The 12,172-nt window shown below is 36.8% G+C and overlaps 1 protein-coding gene across 1 annotated transcript in view; it reads left to right on the top strand.

Moving 5' to 3' along the window:
* The first annotated feature begins 8,523 nt into the window (after positions 1-8,523).
* The window catches only part of SLC18A2 (solute carrier family 18 member A2), a 32,871-nt gene continuing 29,222 nt past the window's right edge, over positions 8,524-12,172 (top strand). The window contains exons 1-2 of the mRNA XM_007424026.4: positions 8,524-8,621; positions 11,144-11,288. Coding sequence (XP_007424088.1) covers positions 11,168-11,288 — 121 coding nt within the window. The 5' untranslated portion in view covers positions 8,524-8,621; positions 11,144-11,167. The remainder of the gene's footprint in view (positions 8,622-11,143; positions 11,289-12,172) is intronic.

Raw genomic sequence — 12,172 nt, forward strand, 5'->3', positions numbered from 1 at the left:
TCCTATGGGCCTCCTCCTTGTCCCGACGCAGCTGTTTGAGCTTTGCTGTGAACCACGGTTTGTTGTTTTTATAAATAAGTATGTTTTTAGTGGGCACACACATGCCCTCACAAAAGCTAATGTATGAAGTCACAGCATCAGTATACTCATCCAGATCTGCAGAGGCAGCTTCAAAAACAAATAACTAGCAATTGGCAATGTTCCTGCGGCTAAGCCTGGCCATGAGAGTTTCTGTCCCAGGGCTTCACTGATTTCACTGAATTATAGTGTCAGTGACTGAAATGGGGGGTCGGGGGGGGGGGAAGGGGAGTTTATTTCTCACCTTGTCATATTTGCAATATGGTGCAAGAATCTCACCCTAATTCACTGTGAGAGCTGCTCCTGTTTCCAGAATAAGAATGGGAGAACTGTCTGTATGAAACAGCAATCAACAATATATCCAAAATAGTGTAATATTTACTAAGGATATTGTCTTCATCTGTGATATCCATAAATACTCAACTCATTAAGCAGCTGGGAGCTGCTAGGGATTTCAGTGAAGCTCACAGCTGTAATGTAGCCTATATGGACACAAGGTTTGCACGAGCCTCACTTTCTCAAATACTTTCCGATGTAATTAATTTACAGCTAAAAAAAGATTTTTTTGAGTGCAGGATAAGAAAAATTCCACTTGGTGAGTCAACATTCTTTCTGAATTACAAAGGGGAAAAAGGTTTTAAAGATTCAAAAACTTTTGGCAAAAAGCTTAATGAGGAATGGATGTAAGAAAATTTAAAATGGATAATGGGTAGTTATTTTGAAAGATCATTTTTTTGATGAAAGTGCTTTTGAATAAATTGGAATTATAATAGACAAATGAACCAGACCTTTGTGGGAATGTTTTTTTGTTTACTATTAAAGACTGCAGACAATTGGTGGATTTTACAAAACATAAGATAAAAGTAATATGAGCCAGACTGTGATGCTGACTGTAACTACAGAGTGCCATTTGAGATGAAAGTATTAAGGGGCCTGGAAAACAAAATAGAAAAAAAAAGGGAAGCTTGCCTTTTCCTTTTCCCTTGTTTGTGACACTTTCATTTTTGGATTATAATATTATAATGGCAACCACCATTATAAGCAGCAAAAATAGCAGAGGGAAGGAGAGGATTGCTAGAGCAACCTGCAGAGAGAGGAATTACACCAGATTTGCTTCAGAAAATGTTTGAGCAACTGGTCAGTAAGTTAGCTGAATCACTTGGTACTAATTTAACTTAATCACTTGACAGCTTTTGAAAAAAGAATGGACGAAAGACTTGTAAAGATGAAAGAGGAGATGAAAGAAGAAGTTAAGAAGATGGAAAGCTCTGTAAAACAAGTGTCTGGAGATGTAAAACAAATTAATGACAAAGTGGAAATTTTGGAAAGTAAGACAGAAGTTATAGACAGGGAGTTAGAAAGAGAACTAGATAATATGGCTGTGTTGGAAATGAGGGAGAAGGGATTTTATTTATTTATTTATTTATTTATTTATTTATTTATTTATCATATTTATATAGCCACTCATCTTACACAAGGTGACTCTGGGTGGCGTACAACAATTAAAAAATAAATACATAAAAACAATTACACATAAAAAACTGTAAAAACACACAAAACAGGAGGGGATAAAAATTAATAAGGGAGCCATTGTAAAATCTCTCTGGTCCCCTGGGAGCCCCAGGCCTGGTCACATAACCAGGTCTTGAGGGACTTATGGAATGTTAAGAGGGATGGAGCTAATCTCACTTCTGGGGGGAGAAGATTCCACAAGGCAGGTGCCACAGCAGAGAAGACCTGCCTCCTGGGAATCACCAAATGACAGGATCTGCAGCATGCCTTCTCTGCCAGATCTGATGGGCAGAGAATTTTGTTTGAGATTTAGAGTAATCCCAGAGGATTCTGGTGAGGATATTAGAGAAAAGGTTATTAAAGCTTTAGCAATTTTTTTTGGATTGGAATGAGAAAGATTCAGAGGCAGAAATTTATCAACTATATAAAATAAATACAAGATTTGCAAGAAAAAGGAATGTTCCAAGGGATGCTTTGATGCACTTTATCAGGAAGAAGACAAGGGATCAAATTTTGCAGCAGCATTTTAATACAAGATTGAAGATTGATAATACAAATGTAATTGTTTTTAAAGAAGTTCCTATTAGAATCGTTGACTGAGAGGTTAAAACAAAAAAAGATTCCATTTTGATGGGACAAATTGGAAGGTGTGATTTTTACTTTTAAACAGCAGAGGTTTCAACTGAATTCTGTTCAAAAGGTGAGAGAATTTCTAGAAAAAAATTAAAGAGAAATTGGAGGAGATTCAAATGGAGGTGTCAGAGGAGACTACACAAAAACTTCAACAGGTGCAACAGGAAACTAAAAGGGATGATACTAAACTAGACACTATAGATATCAATTTTCTAAATTTTTGGCTTGATTATGGATTACAAATGTTTAACGTGGCATATAATTGGAACAAATGCTCCTCAAAAGAGAGAGAAAAAATCATTATTTGAAAAAAAATTAAAACAAGATATAATTTGCCTACAAGAGACATATTTTTTAAAAGTTCACAAAATATTTGATTTATAAAAATGTGGGTGAAGAATTTATTTTAGCAGGAACTAAAAAAAGAAATGGAGTTGTTTTGTATATAAATCCCCAACTAAAACCAGAACTTGTATTGACTGATGAGCAGATTTGTTGGGGTGGAAGTTAATTTGTATGGGACTAAGACTTTGATATTGGGAATTTATGCCTGAAATGAGGATAAAGTACTGTTCTATAAAGGACTTATGGAGAGATTAATATATTTCTTTTATGAAAATTGGTGTGTGATAGGGGATTGGAATGGAGTGGTCCCCCCACAACTGGATAGAACTTCTGAGAAAAATATTAAACTTACTCAAGGCAAATTACCAAAAGTTTTTTTTTTTTAATTTGATGGATAACTTAGGGTTGGTTGATATATAGAGACAAAAATATGGTAATTCAAGAGAGTACACCTACTTTTCTGAAAGACATAGACCCTTTTCAAGAATAGGTATGATTTGGATTTCCAAGAATTTGGTTACTAAGATTTTTAAAGTAGAGATATTACCAAATACGTTTTCAAATCGTAATCCTGTAAGTTTGGTTTACAAAAGGAAATCTAATTCTTTTAGATGGAGACTAAATGAAATGTTGCTACAGAAAGAAGCAATAGTGGAGGACTGTAAAAAAAAAATTAAAATATTTTCTTGAAAATAATTTAGATAAAGGCAGTGATTTAAGAACAGTTTGGGATGCAAGTAAAGCTTTCATTAGAGGTTATTTTATGCAATATAATAGTGAATCAAAAATAAGAAAGCACAAGCTGTTTTGGGTGAGATAGAGAGAAAAGATGAACTAAATAAATTTCCAGAGAAGATAAGTATTTCTCAACAAATTAAGCTTTTACAAAGATAGTTATCTATGTTAACAGTAAGAGAAATTGAAATAAAAATGAACTATGTAAAGCAAAAAAAAAAATTGAGTTTGCAAACAAACTAGGGAAGTGGTAGGCATACAAATTACAAAAAGAAAAGGAAAAGAAAATGATATTGAAGTTACAAGAGGGAGATACTGTATTAATAGATAATGTGTCCATACAAAACGCATCTTATCAATGTTATTCCAACTTGTATAAAGGAAGTGACCTTTCTCTGGAGAAAATAGATGAATATCTAAAGAAACAAAATTTATTGAGGATTATGGAACAGAGACTGATTATGAATAGATCTATAATAATAAGGGAAGTTTCTGAAGCTATAAAAAAGATTAAACCAGGAAAGGTGCCTGGATCAGATGGATTATCAGGTTCTTATTATAAATGTTTTGAGGATGAACTTTTACAACTTATACAAAACACGATGAACTCTATCTTATAGGGAAGAAAGGTGCCAGAGTGCTGGAATGAGGCCAATATAGCACTAATACCTAAAAGGGACAAGATTTGACTTTAACAAGAAACTATAGGCCAATATCATTATTCAATAATGACTACAAGTTGTTTGCAACAATTCTAGCTGATAGACTGAAAATAATTTTGCAAGCTTTTATTCTGAGGATCAATGTGGGTTTTTACCTAAAAGACAGTTAAAGGACAATCTTAGAAATGTGTTGGACATTTTAGAATATTTGGAGCAATGTAATGAAAAACAAGCCACATTGATTTTCTTAGATGCAGAGAAAGCCTTTGACAATTTGAATTGGGCTTTCTTGTTCAAGGATTTGGAAGAAATGAATTTTGGAAAGAACTATATAAAATGGGTAAGATTGATTTACACTTCACAGAAAGCACAAATATTTGTTAAAGAAGATCTAACAATATCCTGTGAAACACACACAAAAAAGGAACAAGACAGTCTCCTCTCCTGTTTACTTTGGTTCTTGAAATACTGAATAGAGATATAAGACAAGATGAGAGCACTGTGGGGGTAAAGATTAAAACAGAAACGTATAAGTTAAGGACTTTTGCAGATGACTTGGTGTTAGTTTTAGAAGATCCTTTAAAGGGAATTGAAACATTAATGGGCAAATTATAAGGATTTGGTGCATTAGCAGATTTCAAGATTAATAAACAGAAGATGTTAACAGAAAATATGCAAATAGAAGATCAAACAGAATGGATGAATAAAGTGGATTTTAAGATTGAGAAGAAGGTAAAATATCTGGGCATCTCTATGACAAATATGAACTGTATGTTATTTCAAAATAAGCATGTTAAGACATGGAATGAAGTTAAAAAAAGACATATTAAGATGGGGAAAACTACAACTGTCATTGTAGTTAAATACAAGGTGTTACAAGATGCAAGGGAAAGAGGAGGATTGGGTCTACCTGATTTGAAATTGTATTTTGCAGCTTGCTGTTTGGTTTGGATGAAAGAGTGGGTGCTGCTGAGAAATAGAAGGCTATTGGAGATAGAAGGACACAACCTGAGATTTGGGTGGCATGGATATTTGTGGTACGACAAAGTCAAGGTTAATGTGGATTTAAAAAATCATTATGTTAGATGTGCCATGTTGAGAATATGGAATAGATACAAACCCAGGTGGTGCCTGAAAACACCTTTGTGGCTCTCAGCACAAGAAGCATTTTATAGTTGAGAAATGGCTAATTTATTGTGAGATACTAGAATTTTGTCAAGGGGAATGTAAAATAAAATCAAGAGAAGAACTAGTGGCAGAGGGATATAGTTGTTAATGTTTTTTTTATTTATAGTTATTAGAAAGATTTAAAGTGGACAAAAGAGTTTATGGTTTTGAACATTGTAAGACTGAGTCTGAAATAGAATTGTGTACAAATGATGGACATGTAATTGCTAAAATGTATAAACTTCTATTGAAATTTGAAACAGAACAAGTGAAAGAATGTATGATAAAGTGGGCTAAAAATGTTGGTTATAATATACAGTTGGAACAATGGAAAATATGTGGTTGAAAGGATTGAAATTTACACTGTGTTATAATCCTAAAGAGAACTTTTATAAAATGATGCACCGTTGGTATATGTCATCAGAAAAATTGTCTAGAATGTATAAAGGTACTTCAAATTTATGTTGGAAATGTGAACAACAAGAAGGGACATTTTATCACATTTGGTGGATGTGTAAATAAGCTAGAAAATTTTGGATTCAAATATACACACTGATTCAGAGGATTTTAAAGAATAATGTACAATTAAGATCAGAGGTTTTTCTTCTGGGATTGATGGACAAACAGTTGAAAAAAGTCATCAAACTTTGTTTTTGTATATGATAACTGCAGCAAGATGATTGTATACACAAAGATGAAAAGATTCTGCACTACCCACAATGGAGGAATGGTTGGTGAAGATAATGAAACTTGGTGAGATGGCTAAATTAACTTCTTTGATAAGAGAAAAGACATCTATGTTAGTGTAGACCTTGGGGTTCTCTGAGCTTGGTTGTTTTCTTGCATACATTTTGTTACCCAACTAGGTAACATCTTCGGTGCTGGAAGGGAGTAGGGTTTGCTCTCTGTTTATGTACAGTAGTTCACCCTGTCAGTGTTGGTGGAGGAGTTGTTTTTTCTTGGTGGTTCTTAGATGAGATTGTTGTTTACTGCTTGATTGTTTGTCTGGTGTTGATTGCTAGTGAGGAGGTGTTCTGGTCTTTTTGTTTCCTTTTTAGGTTTTTATTGTCTCTTTCATCTATGTTTGTTGCTGACTGGAAACCCCTTATGGACTTCTTGCGTAAAACAGAAAAAAAATGAACTTATGATTTATGGTTTTGACAATTAGACAGGATAGATCAGTGCTTCTCAACCTTGGCAACTTTTAGATGGATGGACATTTAAGACATGCTGGCTGGGGAATTCTGGGAATTGAAGTCCACCCATCTTAAAGTTGCTAAGGTTGAGAAACTCTGGGATAGATTATAGAAAGAAGAGCGTCATGTTGCAACCATAGAGTAGTAAGAGGTAAATTTATAACTGTAACTATAACTGCTGTAAAGAAGATTGGGAGCCACTTCTTTGTATCGTTTTTCTTTCTTTTCTATTTTTCTTTTACTTTCTTTTTACTTTCTTGCACTTTTAGCTTTCTCTTTGATTTTTTCTTTTTCTTTCTTTTTCTTAGTTTATATTATTTTGTATCCTCCTTTTTTAAAAATTTAATTATACACACACACACACACACACACAGTATATATAAACATATCCATTTAAAAGTGAAATTAGGCCAATAAACAAGCATTTTATGGAAGTGAATCTATATGTATGTGTGTGTATGTATGTATTTATGTATATCCATACATAAATAGATACATACATATTTGTATGATTAAGCTATGAGAATTGCTGAAATATTAGTTTAAATTAGTTTTTGGTAGCAGAAGATGGAAGCAGCTTGTGATCTGTGAAGTAAAAGCGGTTAATACACCATAGTCTCACAGAACATTCTGCTTTGTTATAGGATATATGTGTAAGTTGCCAATAATCCCTTGGAAGGCTCTTGAAACAAGCCAGAGATGGCCAGCCTGTGTCCCTCCAATCATTGCTGAACTGTCACTTCTTGTATCTCTCACCTATGTTGCCTGAGGCTGCCGAGCACTTTCTTATTTTCTTCTTCTTACAGAAGATCCATGGATTCATCCCCCTTCCTCACAAGTGAATACTGACAGGCTACAAGGTGGACTGTGGAACTGATTTTCCTTGCAAATATGAACAAATGATAATAGTTGACAACTGGCATGCTCTTGCTTTTAAAAGCCTCATGGTTCAGGGAAGCTATTAAGGAACCATCTAGCTACCAAATAGTTATACAACTCATTAATTGGGTTCACACCTTATGCTAAATTATGATTTAACATGGTTTACCGAGAAAGTCATTATTGACTAGGTTCACGCAGTCCACAAAGCCAAAGCAAATTAGCCATCTTGTGCCTCAGCCTGATGAATCAGCTCAGCCTGGGAGTGTTAAAGAGCTGTCCTCACACCGTCCAGCTTTTGTTGGTTTGCAAAATGAAGAGATACCATAAATTGGGTTCTACAGACTGTAGAGACTGTGGACATCATCTTGCATACAGATGCCTTGCTAACCAGATGCCTTCTTCTCATAAGGTGGCTACCAGTATTTTCAGGCCAATGATTGGTCAATGTCTGATCAGTCACATGGATGGTAGAACTTGCTGACTAGTGACCTAAAGGAGGGGGTGTCTGCACGCTTTCTTGCACAGCCAAGACATACCTCTGGTTGCACTTTGTAACACTTCACCTTCCTTTCTGGTTGTCACAGGACCCTGTTTTGTTTAAAAAGGGAGCGCCAGCTGCCTGGGGGAACAAGGAGAAGGTATAAATTGATTACATTCTTTGCTGGGAAGAAGACAAGACCTGCGCCCTGTGGCCAAAGGGGCATCTTGGAGATTGCCCGGGCAATCTGGTGTTGATATAAACTGCAAGTGAGGAAAACCCCAAAGGCAAGTATTGCTCTTAACATTAGACAAAGCAGATCAGCCTCCTGTTCACTGCACCCAGAAGATGGAGACGCCAATAAGGCCAGCTGGCTTAATGAGCTCTTGGCACACTGTCTTCCTAGTATTTACCGCTCGCGCAGCAGCTGCACGAGGAGTGGTGTGGCGGAGAAACCATCTGCAGTGCAAGTGATGGTTATTTCTTCTTGGGCTTCTAAGCCAGACGCTTGCAAAAAGTGCCTCAGGCTCTACAGCGGTTTTTCCACTGAGCATCTTCATCCTTAGTTCCAGGCATGAGGGACGCGCTTACTTTTGAGACGGGAAGAGGAGGAGGAGGAGGAGGGGGAGAGGACGAGGAAACAAGGTGCGCCCGAACAGGGAGCAGGACATGTAATTTCTTTTTGGGGGCGGGTGAGGGACCAGGAAACGTTTTGGTTGCCAGGCTGGCGTCCAGCAGCAAGCAATATCAGAAGGGAGTCTGGGGAGAGAGATAAGGATCTGGCGTGACGTCAAGGAGGAGCTTGGTGAGCGGAGCTGCTCAGAGGCACCGGGGGCTCTTTGGTGTGGCGTTGGCGCTTCGGCAGCAAGCGAGGCGGGCGCGAGACAGCAAAGCTCCGCGGCCGCGTCTGGCGAGTCTGGTCATCCGCGAAGGGTGCGTGGAGCCTTTTGCGCGCGGAGGAAAGACGGGGCGAGGGACGCGGGAGTTAAGGGAGCGCGGAGAAAGTGGAGGAAACTGCGTGGCGCGCTTCTAGAGTGAGAGGGGGCGAGGCGCTGTGGGGAGACGCTTGGGCGGAGTGAGGCGGTGGGTCCAAAGAGGGGTCGGGGCGGGAGGAGAAGTGAGTGGTGAGGGGAACGTGGAGGGAGGGAAGGTGGGGAGGCAATGGGTGGAAATGAGGGGAGGCGAGGGGTGATGCTGGAGCGCCCCGGACAAACGGGGCGGGGAGGGAACGGTGGGGCAGGCCGGTACAAAGGTCGGTCTTCTGAGCCGGACGAAACATAAGAAAGGGCTGAAGACCACGCATCGCACTCACTTTGATTACTATGCTTCAACCCTGCCCCCCCCCCCCGCCCTCCGCAAAAGAAAGTTTATGGCTCTTGTGATTGCAGCCAAACCAATAAGGTATCTTAATGGCACCTTACAAACGAATAAATTAGCTTTTGTGGACAAGATTGTCATCGCCTGCATGGAGCAATGCCTCGAGATGTACCCAGGAATGGCACTCCTGTTTCATCCCCTGCATCACATGAAGTGGACAGTGCTCCACCAAGGCTTATGTCATACAAATTGTGGTACCTCTAGAATCTGTGTGTGCATTTAATGTCACTGAAACGTGGGAGGTAGGGAACCTCTCAATCCAGGAGCAAGGGAATAATCTGGAGGCAGAGTACTCTGGACTTGTGTGTTTTTGGATGCATTTGGGAAGGAATAACAGAAACAATGTAGAGATGTATATAAGAATTGGGGTTCATCCTTAGAACCTGTTCTCAGTACTGGAATTCAGACCTGGAAGAGAGATTTTCTGAGCAAAAAGAGCTGTACTCCCTTCAGCAATGAGTATTTAATATATATGTTTATGTATGTATGTATTTATGTATGTATAGGGAGGGAGAGAGAGAGGGAGAGAGAGAGGGAGAATGCTCATTGCTGAAGGGAATACATATGTATATGTAGTATATATGATGATTATGGAGCATTATGGAAACAGCAAGAAATATATGTAGAGTGTATATATATAGAGATACTTCCAAAACAAGCAGGTTGGTTTCCAGACAGGTCTGTTTCTTCATATATCTGTTTTAATAATTGAAAGGAAGTCTGCATTAATGGTGAAAAACTAGGAATAAAAACATAGTGATTTCTAAGAAAGAATATGATGTAATAGTATGTATGAAAGTCATTTTATGTGCTTGTAGCTTTATATTATATTGTTATTTGGGACAATGACAAAAATTCATGCAGGGTTACAGGTGCCACCACTTATAACCGAACATACGGATCTTTGCATGTGTACTGAAAAAAAATAATTGTGCTGATGCTGTGTCAATTAGTATAGAAGTAAATATTGATTGGGGTGAATTTTAGGGTTTATTTCTGTACGTGGGATTATAGGAACCCTTTGTACACGCTTAGGTTTTTTGTGTGACATGGTTTTCCCTATTAAAAAAAGGAAGACTTGAGTGAACTCTCTATTTATGACTTCTTGAAATGAAATCCGAATTGTAGCATTAGACTTGGGATCCATGGTGGGTGCATGAATCTGGGTATTGAAACAGGCTGCTTGCAAGGTTCTGAGATGTCAAATATTAGTAATCATCTTTTTCTACATTTAGTGTTAATCTTTGTTGTCTGTTATTTAGGCAAACTTGCCACATTATGTTAAACAATGAGAAATTAAAAGTAGAGATTTTTAGAAATGGGCATTGGGGGAAAACAAACTATAACCAGGAGGAAGTTTCTTGGTAAAAGGGGAATATGTGTATATTGCACTGGGGTTTTGAATAATTTTGTTTTAAACTAACTCAGTCCTGGAAAGTCTGTTTGAGATAGTGGAAAATAAACATAATTATTTAATATAAACTATTTATGAAGATTATTCTAAATAAAGCCATAAGCGCTTGATGTTCTTTGCCTAGAGCAAAGGCAGGCAGATTGATTAACATAAATATGGGCAGTAAATGAAACCAATTTAAGGTATTAAGTATTTCTATTGGTTCAGTCAGCAACATTATATCTGAATGCATCTTTTTGTATGTTAATGGGCTTGGGTGTCTAGTTGATTCCTTTTATTTTCAGATTATTTTTCTTATCTATAAATCATTGTTAATTGGATTTTGCACAGGTTATTTTTATGTGTGTTTGTCAGCTCTAACAAAATGCAAATAACTTCTGTTTAATAACTTGTGTAGAAATATTGAGAGTAATGTTAGTTATCATTTATGGTTTTATTCCTGATAACAAAAACACTTGTTTAGCTAGAGAGTATAAGGAAATAACCAGGCAGAAGCAGCAGTGACACCCAGGAAAATGAAGAGAAGCAAACATCACTATAGTGGTGGCAGATTATGGAATCATGTTCTTCCTTAAAAAGAGTGCCATGAAAGCAAAAAAAAAAAAAAAAAGTTTTAAAATTCTGGATTACATTAAACTATTCTTTTTTATGTTTACTGTATAAGCCATAACTCGAGGGAAACTAAACCATGGCTTGGCACGAATTCAGTGTGCTGAACTGGCTCCGAGAGGGTCGGCAGTCCCGAAAATTAATCTTGCTGATTGTCTTCATTGCTCTGCTCTTGGACAACATGCTGCTGACTGTAGTTGGTATGTAAAAAGTTCCTTTTAATATGAATCAACTCTCAGGGTCATTGTTGTGGGGAAAATAGGAGGAGGAAGGAGTATTAGGTACGTTTGCCACTTTGGGTTATTTATAAAAATAATAAAGGCAGGATAAAAAATTTTTAAAAAATCTAAAAAAATATTGTAACTGCTTTGTTTCTGGGTAGCCTTATTCACATCAATGTACTACATTCATTTCCTTCCTTTGTGGTTTTTGTAAAACAAAATGGCAGGAAAGATAAAAAGTTGGTATGTCATGTCTGATACTTTTGCTATTTCACCCTTACATTTTATGATGGTTTAGGTTTTTAATGTCACAACAGTTAGTCATTATGGAAACAACAATAAATTTAATTAATTTGCACGAAGGCTTGTATGTAATGAACATTGAGCAGAGAATTAAATACTACATTCCCATCAAAAGAGGAAATATTTTATTCCAAAAGGACTGAAGGGTTGGCTTCACATAAACTTATCCTGTAGCCACATTTTAAATTTAGTATCCTCTTGTATTGCTTGTTTATTCATTGGAGAAAGTTTGAAGCAAGATTGTCCTTAGCTAACACAAAAGTTCTGTTTTTATTCAATGGTGTTGAACTGCTATTGTTTATTGCTCATATAATGATTGCCAAGACATGAACTCATACAAAACAGGGGGCATTTCTTCAATAAAGGAATTATGAAGTTGAAAAAAACATTCACAAAACAAACAAACAAAAACTATAACACAAAAATGAACTCCATTTGATGCCCCAGATTGACAGTTTCTATATACATATAAAGATATTTAAATCAGATCATTTTAATAATCACTTTTTATCTTTTTATAATGGTTACTTTTATACACTTATTATTTTATTTAATTGTTG

This window comes from Python bivittatus, unplaced genomic scaffold (assembly GCF_059951505.1).
Source record: "Python bivittatus isolate LINGU-HERP-01145 unplaced genomic scaffold, Pbiv_v1 ctg000980_np1212, whole genome shotgun sequence".
Classification (NCBI taxonomy): Eukaryota; Metazoa; Chordata; class Lepidosauria; order Squamata; family Pythonidae; genus Python; species Python bivittatus.